We start from the raw sequence: 15,400 nt of genomic DNA on the forward strand, positions 1-15,400 counted from the left end.
AAAATATCACCTGCTTTAATTATTTTAATATTTTGTTAAGTTATAATTATATTCAAAAACTAAGTTTTACTGTTGATATATATAAAATTTAGTTAAAAGTTATAATTAGGTAATCAATAATAAAGACTAATTTAACTATTGATTTTAATATTTTAAAGTTAAATATTAGTGACGGATCGATTTAGCAATTTAAAATAGCGACCATTATAAAATTACAGTAGATCACTGTCAAAAGACCGAAAATATAATTGGTTGCTATTTAACGAAAAAAATGTAGTAATTTAGTAGCCGATCTAATTTGTTATTAGTTTAATAGCACTTAATTAAAAATGGATTGTTAAAATCAATTGCTAAAAATTAGCAACTATATTTTAATTTAGCAACTACTGGACCAAGAGTTTAGATTTTGATTCGAATTCCACGAAGATGGGTGAAGAATCTTTTACGCGCATGATCAGCTCTAAAGCTGATGAAAACGTGGTGTTGATGAGTGACGGCAGGTGCTTGATGATGAGAAGAAGAAGCAGCACCTGAAATAAAGTGCCATGTCTTTATGATGGTAATGAGAAGAAGAAGCTGATGAAGACTTGGTCTATGTCCACAAGGATGAATAAACGGTCCTTACCATCTTTCTTTTTTCGGTGTGGATGTAAGTATGTAACGAAGGAGTCTTGAATAGAACTTTTGAAATTGCATTGCTAATCAATTTTTTATATTATTTTATCATTTTAATTTAGATATTTAAATAATAATTATTAATTAATTTTATAATAAAATTAATATTTATTTATTAAAATAAAAATAATATATAAAAATTAACAAAATATATTTTTATATCAAAAACAAAAATAATATATGAAAAACATATCAAAATATATTTTATTAAATTATATTACTTATAATTTTTTTTAATATTCTTAGTACTCTTTTATTTAATATTATTTTAAATTATAAATTTTAATTATTTATGACTTTATTCTTAATTATAATTGATTTTTTTATTTATTTTATTTTTTTAATAGAATCAATAATTTATATTATAATAAAATTATAATAATAAATTAATATACAAAAATTACACTTATAAATTTTAACAAAGCCAAACAAAAATATTTTTTTATACAAAATCAAAAGTAAAAATTTAATAAAAAATATAATTATATATTTAAAATATTTAAATACTAAAGGGACTACAAAAAAAGAAGTAAAGGGTAAAATTAATAAAACAAAATAAATTCAATTTTAACGTGATTTTCTAAACGCAGAAAGTACAATTTCTAGCTTCTTATAGACGCACGTCGGCGTTTAGAGAAAAAAATCATCCTAACACACCCTTGGTCTACGTCCACCATGAAGATTTGTCTACGTCCACCATGAAGACTTGGTCTATGTCCACAAGGATGAGTAAACGGACCTTACCTTCTTTGTTTTTTCGGTGTGGGTCCAAAACAATTAATATGCAACGAAGGAGCCTTGAAATTGCATTGCTAATAATTTTTTTTAAGTTGCAGAGAAGTTGTTTCTCATAGTCCTTAACGATCCCCTTAGTGCTGTCACTTTACCGAGTAGCTCTCTCCAGTCTCCAACACAGAAAAGAACAATATGAATATGAGTACGGGATTTTCAATTTCTGTTCTGTTATTATTTTGATATTTGTATTTGATTCATGCATTATTGCAGGCAATCTATTACTGATGGTTTATCAAATATCATACAAACTTCTTTTTATCAATAAATGACAAAATTAGAAGATCGTCGCGACCAAGGAAAATCCGTTTTCTTCCTAATAAGCTTCTTTTCATTTTATTTTTTCAGGTGGATGGGGGGAATTATGGCCAGTACACGATTTCGCTGCCGACCCATGTTATCTAACTCAGCTTATTGAAGGTCATGATGACAAATTATTCAAAGTTGCTGAGGCTGAAAACTTCGTGAAGGAGATAGAATTAGATAAATGTGGTCAATCGTATGCTGTGGTTTCTATCATAGGTCCCCAAAGTAGCGGTATGCTTTACTGTATTCTTTTGCTTTTGCATGTAATTTAATCTCATAACATGAGTTGAACCATTTATAATAAAGGTACATATACTTTGATACTCATGCCCAATCAAATTTACTATTCTCTTCACTTTGATTGGGCAGGGAAGAGCACACTCTTGAATCAGTTGTTTGATACCGATTTCAAAGAGATGAACGCTAAAGATGGAAGGCAAGTACTTCTTGTAATCCCCATTTCCTCTATACAAAGTTATTTGACATGACATGATGGTATGTGTGCTTGTTTTTAGGTCTCAAACAACCAAAGGAGTCTGGATTGCTCGGTGTGCAGGCATTAAGCCTTGCACACTTGTGTTGGATTTGGAGGGAACTGATGGAAAAGAGCAGGGAGATAAGGTGCTCTCTCTCTCTCTCAAATTTTAAAATATTAATTTTTTATAAATTATAAATACATGGAGTTATGATTCTTGACAAATTGAATTAAAAAATTAGATACTCTTTGTTGAGATTTTTTTGGATTTTTTATTTAAATAAATAAAATAAAAATAATAATTACCGAAATAAATAATTTTAAAAATATTTATCGATTTGTGTTTCCAGTCATATCTCGTTTATAGTGTAAACAAGATGAGATGACATTGCGTGTATCTCGTTTACACTGTAAATAAAATATGACACGTTGGCTTCAACGCGGCTATCTCGTTTACAGTATAAATGAGATAGACTCTTATCTCGTTTACACTGTAAACGAGATAAAGCCGAACGACGCCTGTAAGTATAAGTCGTTTACAAAGGGATCTTGGACCCCATTTTGACTTAATCAAACTCTTTCTCCCCTCTTTTTACCCTTTCGTACCATATTTGAGTCCGATACGATGATGGCACGCCAGGCGGGGAACGACGGGGATATCAACAGACTAAACGAGACGTCGCATTACAAAGGTGGAGGCAGGACATGGCGGGCCACGGTCGGAACAGGTGTCTCCGGAACACACTCATCTTCATCCCCACTATCGGACAAGTCGTTGTCACCACTGTCTGCCATGTAATCCTTGTCCGACTCCTCCTCGCCCTCCTCTGCCTCATCCACTGGAACGACGACATGAATGGGCAGTGGTGCGAGGGGTCGGTCGTCCTGCACATAAGCCGAATGTACGGAAGGACCACCGTCACTGTGTCCCACCTCTGCAGAAAGCTCCATGACTTGCTCCACCATGATCCTCCCATGGATGTCGAACATCACTCGCACATGCTCGTCCCCTTAAAGTCGGAATAGTCGAAACCGGAAGACACCATTACCCATGGAGGCCAGCAACCTATACACCACCCTTCCGATTTTTCTTGCTTCTGTTCCGCCGAGCTTGCTCAATATCAAACTCCTCAGATTGGACAACGTCTCCACATGCTGAGTGTGAAACAATATCGGATTCTCACACTCAAATGTCACCCTGTTGTCGCCGTTTCTCATACGACAATTAGGATAAACAAGCACAACTATGTACGGACTATTACTGGCTATTAATGCCTTGTTTTTGTGAGAAATATGAGACATAAAAATGATAGAAAAAGTTTGTGAAAATACCAAAAGTTACACATCCATCTATAGCTGGTGGGACTCTATTCCATGTATCTCGTTTACACTGTAAGTGAGATGACCATTGCATGTCTGTAAACGATATATATATATATATATATATATATATATATATCGTTTACAATGTAAATGAGATAGCCACGTTGCAGCCGACGTGTCATATCTCGTTTACATTGTAAACGAGATACATGCAATTTCATTTCGTTTTTTGCGTAAACGAGATATAACTGAAAACGCAAATCGGTAAATATTTTTAAAATTATTTATTTCGATAATTATTACTTTTATTTTATTTATTTAAATAAAAAATTCCATTTTTTTCCATTAGTTAAAGCTTTCATATTTATATTTGTATATAATGACTTTTTTTTTGCATTATCGTATTTAAATATAGCATAAATATGTTGTTTTATATATATTTCCATAATTCCAATCTAAATTATTATTGATTCTTCATCTTACAATTAATGATGAAGGTTATAAAATAAGAAAAATTTAAAAATTAAAGCACAAATAATATATAGTTACGAATCTTGGACTTTGATTGTTTCCTTGTGTACTGAGATTATCGTCATTGTAGGATGATACTTTATTTGAAAGACAGAGTGCTCTATTTGCTCTAGCGGTCTCAGATATAGTTCTTATAAACATGTGAGTTTTCTTTTATTTAATTTTGATAAACTTATGTAAAAAACTTTTAGACGCTTAACCAATCATATTCTTCTTTGTCATGCAATGATTGTGAAGGTGGTGCCATGATATTGGCCGCAACAATGCAGCGAATAGGCCACTTTTGAAAACTATCTTTCGGGTATACTTTGGAAGTTTATCAGCTACAAATAATTCACTTCAGTCCTAAAACATAGTTGTTTATTGAATTACATGCTCATTTTTTAGGCCAGGATGAAATTATTTACTCCACGCAAAATAACATTGCTTTTTGTCATTCGCGATATAACAAAGGTGCGTAAGAAAAACATTGAGTTAATTCAAATATGCAATTTTTTTTTTCATTTTAATGTTTACATGACCACCTTTCTGTTTGTAGACACCATTTGAATTGTTAAAAGGGCTCTTGCTAACAGATATGGAGGAGGTAATCTAGTGACTTTACCTTCATATAAAGTCAGTGAATTTTTATACAATTTATGTTATCCTTTGTCATTTTACTCTTTTTTCTGCAGATATGGAAAGATTTTACTACATCTAATCCAGACTCCCAAAATGAAGCTGCACTAAGCAATTTTTTCAGTGTAATTAAGATCATTATTCATTATTGTACTAAGCGAAGACCAAAAAAAAAAAATTAAAATTCATCTTATTTAGTATTCATTAATTATTACAGTAATTAATAAATACTAATTCTGACTGATTTTAGCTAAAATTTTTTTGTTGCCAAATATTTCTATTTTTTTAGCATAATCTATTGGCAATTCGTATTTCATAATAACTATTTGTACTTGGAAACAATTCCAGGTTGAGGTGGTTGCTCTTTCTAGTTATGAACGTGAGGAAGAGAAATTTAAGGAGGAGGTATGAACCGAGGGATATATCTTTGGGTTATTACTTGCTGATGGTTTTTAAATGGTCCATTTTTGAGACATGGTTGAGTGCACCTCATATTTGCATAACTATTCCTTCTGTTTGTAAAAACAAAATAATACACGGTAAGAAAAGTATAATTATATGTTAGTAATATTTAGAATTGTATAAGTAGTCAAAATTACCCTTAACTAAGTAAAATATATGTAATCAATGTTGATTTGATCATCACAATTAATTTTTAAGCGTGGTATCGGGAAAACTAGTTAATGTTATGTTGATAATAGAAATGGACAATTATATTGAAACTTCAATACTTCATAACTTGATAGATATTATATTAAACGAAGGGAGTATGTATGTAGGGTTGGAAATAGGTAGGGTAAGGTAACCCTATCCGCGAGTTGAAAATTTTATTAAAACGCTACCCTATTCTATTCGCGGGTTGAGAATTTCTCAACCCTAACCCTACCCGCACCCTAAAATTCTAAATCCTACCTACCCGCAGAAATATTAAATTTTTTTCAAAGTAAATATAAAATTCAATTATTTTGAATTTTATACATATTAATAACATAAAAAATAAAACACTAATGCTCTAAATTTTTAAATTAACTAACTAATTTAGTGATTGTTCATTCATTATAAATCATTACATAAGAGAGGTTGTGGGTTCAATTCTCACTTCCTTCACTATATAAAGAGATTTTTATAAAATATGTGTTATATATAAGGTGCGGGTAGGGTAGGATAGGATACACCCTAAACCCGTAACCTAGCCTATCCGAACGGATTTGGTTATGAACTTATGATTATCTCCCATAATGATTTACAACACTTTTCTATTTCTTTTGGATTATTTTCAATGTAGGTTACGAGATTGAGGCGACAAATCTGCCATTATATAGAGCAGGATGAGCTTACTAGGGACTTGTATGGAGTAGTTGATGCATCAGACTTTACTTACAGTTGTCAGAAAATTTGGGAAATCATTAAGGCAGACAAGGACCTCGACCTTCCATCTCATAAGGTAAACCGCGCATAGAAAAAGCCAGAAAGGTTTTCTAGCAAGCTTAATCATTCTTTTCAAAACACAGACTAGCTTTATTATATACTATTACTGATATAAGATTTATACAAATAAGGAGATCAAAAGGATATACGTAGTACAAATTTTGTTGTGAATCAAGTTCAACTAAGTTAAACAATAAAATTTGGATGAATGAGAATAATAAAAATAATTTTTGTTAAATATTATTAGACTAATTTATTAAACTTGGTTGACAAAAAAATTTGTAAGTGTAGCATTATTTATTATATATATTACTTTTATTATTAAATAAACATGATGAATCGTATCTGTGATATATAGAGCAGAAGTAGAACTAAGAGATTTAAAAATTATATTGCAAATTATTATTATTATTATTATTATTATTATTATTATTATTATTATTATTTATTAAATAATAATAATAATAGAAAAAGATGTCACATGGTTTGATTTTGGTTTCTAGCAGACTTTCACATATGAAAACAGTATTGAATTAATCTTCAGTCAGACATTTATAACACGACATTTAACAAATAAATATTAACAAAATGATTAAAGTTTTGCTAATAAATTACTGTTCAAATGGCATAGTTATCTCATTCTCAATTAAAAATAGCAGGTTATGGTCTCACAAACTATTGTTAATTCTTGTGTCTTGTCTTTGTGTGCTCAATAAAATTTTGCAAAATATTTAATTAGTTCCCAGATCAACAACCAAAGTGTATATATTATCTCTTGTATTAATCTGTTGTGGCTTGATAAACTTGTAGATTATGGTTGCTACTGTCCGATGTGAACAAATTGCCAGGGAGAAGTACGAGAATTTAGCTGCAAAAAAGGTATATTATTAAGAGCACTTGAAATAAAAAAAAAGGAATAATACTCATATTATACTTAATTAATTGATTGATTTTATTCAATAAAAAATATTTATGAAATAATAAAAATCAGCCTAAATTATGTGTTAGGGACCTAGATACTATATAGAGTGTCCAAATTCCTAGTATTTGATATTATATTATATTATATTTAGAGAGTAATTTCTTAATAAGTAAGAACAAAAATAATTATTTTTATTAAAAAAAATGCAAACTCCAACAAAACTATTCACGGAAGATAATAATAAATTTTGTATTTATGAAAGTTTGGTTTCCTTTGTCAAAAATACCAAAACATTAAATATCCGTTAAAAAATAAAAACATTAATTTATAGTTCAATATGACAAGTTAAGTGAAGAAGCGGCATATTGTTTTTAGTTTTCATTTTTTAATTTGTTCGAAGCGTTCTCTTCATTAATTAAGAGCTCCAATTGCGTTCAAAATGATCTGATAAAATTGAAACAAAAGCAGTGAACAATTCTCATTTTCATTCTCTAAGATTGTGAAATTCCAATGGAAGCATAGCAAGAAGCCAAGAACAGTTATAAAAATATTAATTCAGAATTTAGATCAAAATTAAATCTAATTAAACTCACTCAATCACGGTTGATAGGAAAAGAAAAAAGAAAAAGCAAAAAAGAAGATTCTGATCTGAATGCACCTCGAATCATCTAGAAAATCTAAAAATAATAATAACAAATAAAAACATATAGCTGAAATTTCTAGGATCAAATAATAGCTGAAAACTTTGAATTAAGTAAAGTATCAAGAGAGAATGATAAATTATGTATAAAATACAAAGAGAGTGAGTGAATAATAAATTATGTAGATTCCAATACTTCTTATTTAAATAAATAATTTTATTATTAAATATATTCATTTTCTGTATTCTATATATATTGTTATTCTGTATGTGAATATTAACCTATTAGTAAGAGAGTCGGAGTGATGTCAAATGTAGAATCATGCATTAATTAAGTGGTTTGGACATATATGTTTAGAGAAAGAAAACTTCAGAGGGTTAAATAAAGGAGAGTGGGATGAATGATAGTTCTATAATTAGAGGTAAAGGGAGATTTAAAAAAACCATAGCAAAATTATTCAAAGATATTTAAATATTAATGGTTTAAATGTGAAGCTATATATAGCGTCGTTTGATTTATGTTTATGTATCTGATATAACCCAATCAGACATGTCTTAGTTATCGTACGTAGTTGTTGCTAATGTATTAACAAAGTGTTACAACTCGCAACTAAAATTATTAGTTAGCCTCCTAAATTCTAAATTCTAAATCAAAGATTACATCAGGGATAATTTCGATTTTGACTCTCGACGCACCTTAAGGATCAAAATAATACTTACCCTAATGTTTACATAGCTAAAATGAGACTCATCAGTTATCGTTATCATGCTTACAAAGTTATTGACACCAAAGTGAAGCTTTACTCATAATCTCTAAGAAAACAGAAATTAAACATACAAACAGAAGACAAAGCAATAAACAATCCGAAAATGAAATAAAAAAATAATTTTGGTCATAAACTACTCCTAAGATTATTTCTGCATTCATAATCTACTAATGCCAGGGAAGTTTGTTTGGAATCAGGAATGGCATCAATGGAAAGAGGATACGAATCGTAGCACCACTCTTGAATTTGTGAAATGGCTCAGTTCACAACTTGATACTTGTTTGTCAGAGTGAGTATAATTCATTTTCCATGACATAGTGGCTCAATTATTGGATGTCGCATAAAAAACTTATACTAGTAACTTTTTGACATATTTTGTCATTCTTTGATCCTAGACTTCACGAAAGTAGAATATTAAAATTTTTATTCTTCATCTTTGCCCCCACTTCGTGAAAGAATATGTTTTGGTATCGAGTTTTACTTAATTAGGTGTTAGCACTTAGCAGTGCCGATGGTTTTGATTGTTCAATGTGTTCCAAGATGGGTTCATATTTTTCTTCCAATTTCATTCTGCGGCAGTTTCATGTGCAACAAAATATGTCATCCTAAGCTTTTAAGGTTTCTTATGCAACCTCTATAAAAACAACTTATAATGGTGTTATGATTTTATTGCTGTAGTTTTATGTGTGCTATCTTAGACCTTAGTGTATGCAAATAATGCAATATCTTTAAAACAGTTTTTTCACAAGTTTTGAGTGTCTATATCGCATGTTGAAATATCGTGTAAGATTTAGTTCTGATGCAGATGGAAGGGGATATTGACATATTGTTTTCATTTTAATCTAGGTATGATGCTGAAACCACTTATTATGATGAAGGTCCAAGATCTACATACCGAAATCAACTTAAAGAAAATTTGTTGCTGGTACATTATTTTTAATTTTCTTGCAATTATGTTAGTTCAACCTTTTCTTTTATTTTCGTCATTGTTAATTAACCCATGACTGTACAAAGAGAAACAGAAATGTGTGATATATATATATATATATATATATTTTAAATTTTGGATTATTGAATAATATAGTCCCGACTCCTGAAGTTCATAATGTCCTTTTGATTGGTCAGCGTTTTGAACCAGCACTGGTATGTGTATTGGAGCATATAGGATCTACAATTTTGGAGGAGTTCAAGCACACATTTCAAACGGGATTATTGAATCAAGGGGAGTATTTTTATGCACGTGCTAGTAATTGCATTGAGTATTGTTTGTCTAAATTTGACCAAGCCTGTCCAGGTACACAATTCTTTTTTGAGCAAGGCTAGTATGAACCAATTTTAACTTATATCAGTTAATCTTTTTTAATTATTTTCTCTTTTGTTTATCTCATTTTTTTATTTCTAAATCATAAAATTTTAATCCTAAATTTTAAATTATGCTAGATGTCAAATCTCCCAATAAAATAAAAATGTTTAAAATTAAAAAAATTAATTCCTATATTTTTTTTATTAAGATGTCCTATGTTTCAAACTAAATATCTAATTGGTACATATAAAAATCAATATATCCATAAACAATGATTTTTCAATATAACTTATTATAAGTCACATTTATTTTTAAATAAAGTGAATATTCATTAAACCAATCATATTAGATATATATCAAAATCAATTATTAATATAAATATATATTAAAAATAAATTAAATAATATATATTTATGTATAAATACATTAATAGTTGATTTTGGTATATAAATAATATTTTTGTTATTCTAAACAACAATAAATTGAAGTTGAAATCATTATGGAAGTGTTAAGTGGGGAAAAAGGAACTTGAAAGAGATGGAAACGTGAACTATTTTGTGACAAATTATTAATTTGGGGTTGAGCGAATGAGCGTTGATGGCTAGCTTTCCTACTGTACAATTATTTAAGTAGTTTTTGAAATTTTCATGCAATTATGATCTTAAGAGAGTTGCAGAATTAAAAACATTAACCTTGCAGTTGCAGATGCTGTGATTGAAATGACAAATAAGCACAAAATTGGAGCAAGGAGGAAATTGCAGTCTGATATTGTCTCAGTGGTTACTTCATCTTGTGAGGTATTGATCAATCATGTCTTTTTCATTCCCTTCCCCCTAGTGACTATCTTGGAAGGTTTTCTGATGGTAGTGCCACTGCAGAAAAAACTAAAAGAAGTCTTGTCCGGATCCATTGAAAAAGAACTCTTTGGTGAAGTTATTAAAGATCTTTCTTGGAAATCAATAAGGGAAACTCAAGAATGAGGTGGAATCAACTGGTTCCCGGTTATTTACTGCACTTACTGGGCTTGGTATAGATGCAGACACAAGGGAGAAAATGACTGAGAGGTTAGAGGATTATGCAAAGGGTGTTGTAGAAGAAAAGGTTAGGGGTGAAGCTAAAAGTGTTCTGATGCGAATGATGAAGTGTTTCGCAAGCAGGTTTATGAACCGTCTTTACACAGGCAAAGATGACATTCCAACTGCCGCGAAGTCTGCTCGCCGTTATGTATGACGCTGTTAAGTTTTCTTTAAATGTTGAGTCCATATTGTATTCTTATATGTTCTTAACCAAAGTCTTAATCCTATGCAGTCTTTGGAACTGCTATCTATTTTGGCTGCAATTCGTTTGAATGAAGATGATATTGATGACATTAAGGAAAAATTAGAAGCTGAATTATTCGTATCATCAAGCAGCAGCATGAAGTATGATCCACTGCTCATAGGTCCTGACATTTGGGAACAGGTAGGCTTTATTGCTTGATTCTATTCGACGGGATATCAAATTTTACACTTATTATGCTGACATATACTCTGATCAAAACATATTTTAGTTCTCAAGTTTTCTGCATAGTTTTGTTACTATATATGGCATGGCAAGATTTTTCACCTTCAGTATGGATTACTCATCGAGACCAAGTTTCCTATGTAGATTCCATCCTGTCGGACACTGATTGGACCTCGCTCATGCAAAACGGTGTGGGATCAATTCATGCAAGAAACGGAGATCATTATCTCGAAGGCACTTGAACAGGTTTGTACCATGTTTAATTTCTTTCTAAAGATTTCAGAGCTTAGACTTCATATACAATAAGGGAAAATCTATTTAGAGAATATAAATTTGCGGTCATCTCCGAAAATATGATTCTGAATCATCACCACTGCCGCCACCACTCAAATTGCATCAATGGTCATGATCTTTATTATCACATTACCGACTCGTAAACTCCCCTATTATTGAGAGCATTCATGAACCACTATGTTTGAATACCTTAGAATAAGATGGTGGGGATGGAGGAGTTAGAGACTTGAAGGATTATTATATATGCAAAAGAATTTTCCTTATTTTAACACTATAAAGAGTTGAAGCAGTGACGTAAATGTACAACAAGATCTCTGTTGTTAGCACCTCTTCCATTTGTACTTTTGTAGTGTCCATGAAAGGATTCAGATTCTAATATACCCTTTTAAGACTGGAATAATGTACTCACTTGAAGTCCCATACTATTTGGGGATATCGCCATGATAGCTTCTATAAGTGATTTACAATCCTTAATTACCCCTTAACTTTTGAGGTTGAGTTAAGCCTCTCAATCTATAGTATCATAGGTTATCAAGTGTTTATTAGTTTAGCCAAGTTCAAATATATATATATCAATCCTGTAAATTTTGCACTCTAATGTTCATTCTTTGGTACGAGGGTTGTGTCTAATAATTCTCCATAATATCTTCATGTGAAGATATCTTAAGTATTTTCCATTATTACCAATTCTTATTTTATTGACATTTTTTATTCAATCATTTTCAGGTCAGGCCCTTAAAATTGTGCAGAATTTTTAAAGTTGTTGGCAAAGTTGCCTCTGCCGGTTTATGTTTGACCGCAATGTTGGCGGCGTTGTTGGGTACGTGAAAGACCTAAGCCTTTTAAGCTCGAAAAGACTGGGAAGTCTAAAGCCTAAAGCCCAACTACAAAAAATAAAAAAGTTTGGAATACATGAGACAGACTATTTACTAGCGTTTGTTTGCTGTATTTTTCTTTTATCTAGCATGAGACAGATTATGACACACTGAGTCACTGATTGTGTTATTATGTTTAACTAAGTCATTAAGTATACTGCACCTGCAGAATATATAGTGTGGCTGCAGGGGCAGTTCGGTAACTCTACTCTACCCTAAAGGTGATCTGTTATGCATGATAAGTATTTAGGCCAGCTGCCACTGTTTAACTAATTTCTTCACTTACGGTAGACTTTGCTTAAATGATCAAGTCTTGCCTTGGACGAGCAGTTACACAACTCAAAAAGGACTTGATATAGTTAATTGCATTTAAATATTGTTCTATTCTCATGAGGGTTTCTGTAGACTGGACTCCGGAGACAAATGAAAAATACAATATCTTTTTTTAATTATATTAAGTATTTATCAAAATCAATTACTAAAATTAGTCAATAAAATAAAAAATATACATTAAAAATGATACACATATATTTATACATAAATATATAATAACTAATTTTATTATATAAAAAATATTTTATATTTTTTTAAAAACATTTTAGATTAAAGCTAAATGCAATAAAATAATACTACTCATGAGTTTGACATTACCGTATTAATATCTGAATTTATTCATTATTTTAAATTAGACTAAGATTTATACTATATCTGCAGGAAGTAAAATAATTATATTATATAACAAAAATTAAATTATTTTTAAATTAATTAAAAAATATATAAATTAATATTAAATTTAAAGTGTTTTAGTTATAATGTTTTTTCTTCTCGTGTGGTATTTTTTAGCTTTTAAATAAATTAAAAATATATAAGAAATAAATAAGAATGAACACACCAAAAATATAATAAATTATAAATTGAGTTTATAATTATTATATATTTAAATATATTTAATATAAGAGATACATTAAATTTAAACTTGTTTGGCAAAATTTTTAACAATTTATATGAGATTAAAAAATAAAATAATAATAATAAAAGGTAGGTCAAATAATATAATAATAAGAGCTTTATCCATTATGTATAAGTTCTGAAATTTAAATATTTGTAAATAAATTTTTTTATAATTATATTATTGTTCATACCCTGGCCCAACGACAAAGGCCCAGGTCCAAATAAAAGGCCTAGTCCGAAGGATTAAGCCTAGCTAAGTACCGACCTTCACATAAGAAGTCGGTATCAACCACGACTTACTCTAAAGAAGTCGGACATGAGATTAGCTGGCAGATAAACACTCATTCAAATGAGTAACCGCCCCTAAAATCTCTCTAACCGCTTCATAAAGCCATATCTTAACCTCCCCAAGATAATGGGACGGTTAACACCCTAAAGATACGGCACTACTCCAACGGTGGTTATTGGCTCACCACTATAAATACACTGACACCCCTCAGGTATCTCTAAGCCCAATACTCTCTAGACCTGCTAACACCCTTGCTGACTTAGGCATCGGAGTGTCTTTGCAGGTACCACCCCCCATTCACCAACGTGTATAAGTCGGAAGGAGGCTCCAGCGTGCTAACCATCTCGGAGCTCACCATCCGCGGACGATTAGGCCAACTTACGCCATCTACTCTATTAATCTCCGGTTATCCATCATAACATTGGCGCCGTTGCCGGGGACCCGAGAGATCATCCATCGATGGCGGACAGATCCCACAAAGAAGGCCATGTGGAGACAGATTCTGAGCAAGAGAATCTGGACACAGGCAACAACGATGCGGACCTCGCCCTCCACCAGGAAATTGACAATCAGCATAGAGAAGGCACCTCCGGAGTAAAGAACCCGAAGGTAAATTCCTCAGAAGGGCGCGAATCAGAAAAAGGAGGACCACCCCATGTAACTGAACTCATGGGGTTAGTCCACAGCCGCCTGGAACAGTTAGAACAAGAGCGGGAGTGGCAAAAGGAAACTGAAAAGTACCTAAAAGAGGAGATGGAACGGCGAAAAGAGTTAGAAAGAAAACTCTTAAAGCTAGAATCCTCCCTCAAAAATCACAACTCCCGTGACGAACAGGAAGAGCCACCATTAGGGGGGAGGATCCCTTTAGCGAGGACATAATGAGGGCTAAAGTTCCGAGGAACTTCAAAAGCCCTGATATGGACCTCTACGATGGAACTACGGATCCAAAGCATCATCTGAGCAATTTCAAAAGTCGGATGTATCTAGCTGATGCTTCCGACGCTACGCGATGCAAGGCCTTTCCGACCACTTTATCGAAAGCAGCGATGAAGTGGTTCGATAGCCTCCCCCCGAGGTCGGTTACTAGCTTTGAAGACCTCTCAAGGAAGTTTTTGATGAGGTTTTCAATCCAGAAAGACAAGGTGAAACATGCACCGAGCCTCTTGGGAATAAAACAGGAGGTCGGAGAATCTTTACGAACCTATATGGAAAGATTCAACAAAGCATGTTTGGAGATTCAAGACCTGCCCACAGAGGCAGTCATAATGGGGTTAGTCAATGGGCTCAGAGAAGGTCCCTTCTCACAGTCCATATCTAAAAGGCACCCCGTTTCTCTAAGTGATGTACAAGAAAGAGCTGAAAAGTACATCAATATGGAAGAAAACGTCAAGTTAAGAGACCTGAGCTGGCGACCTGGACCCCCTCCCTCAACTAAAGAGAGGGAAAGGGAAGCCAAGAAAAAGGAAGAACTCGGTCTCGAGAGGCCAAGGAAATATCACTCTTATACTCCCCTGAAAGTTTCTATAGTGGATGTATACAGAGTGATCTGCAACACTGAAAGACTGCCACCCCCTAGACCCATTAAAAATAAAAAAGGGGGGAGCCGCAGCGATTATTGCGAGTACCATAAAATATATGGTCACTCCACTAACGACTGCTACGACCTCAAGAATGTGATAGAAAAGTTGGCTAGAGAAGGTCGGCTTGA

The 15,400-nt window shown here is 32.0% G+C and overlaps 1 protein-coding gene across 1 annotated transcript; it reads left to right on the forward strand.

The window, feature by feature from the left end:
• The first annotated feature begins 1,437 nt into the window (after positions 1 to 1,437).
• Positions 1,438 to 12,725, forward strand: LOC112708762 (protein ROOT HAIR DEFECTIVE 3-like). Its single transcript, XM_072202339.1, has 20 exons — positions 1,438 to 1,612; positions 1,816 to 2,004; positions 2,143 to 2,209; positions 2,289 to 2,394; positions 4,173 to 4,243; positions 4,340 to 4,403; positions 4,490 to 4,555; positions 4,641 to 4,688; positions 4,777 to 4,845; positions 5,069 to 5,125; positions 6,006 to 6,164; positions 6,959 to 7,027; positions 8,675 to 8,766; positions 9,324 to 9,402; positions 9,603 to 9,771; positions 10,480 to 10,577; positions 10,659 to 11,004; positions 11,089 to 11,241; positions 11,428 to 11,529; positions 12,304 to 12,725. The coding sequence occupies exons 1-17, from the start codon at positions 1,603 to 1,605 to the stop codon at positions 10,758 to 10,760; spliced, it is 1,515 nt and encodes a 504-aa protein (XP_072058440.1). The 5' UTR covers positions 1,438 to 1,602; the 3' UTR covers positions 10,761 to 11,004; positions 11,089 to 11,241; positions 11,428 to 11,529; positions 12,304 to 12,725.
• Positions 12,726 to 15,400: the final 2,675 nt, after the last annotated feature.

Source organism: Arachis hypogaea, chromosome 9, assembly GCF_003086295.3.
Source record: "Arachis hypogaea cultivar Tifrunner chromosome 9, arahy.Tifrunner.gnm2.J5K5, whole genome shotgun sequence".
In the NCBI taxonomy this organism is placed as follows: Eukaryota; Viridiplantae; Streptophyta; class Magnoliopsida; order Fabales; family Fabaceae; genus Arachis; species Arachis hypogaea.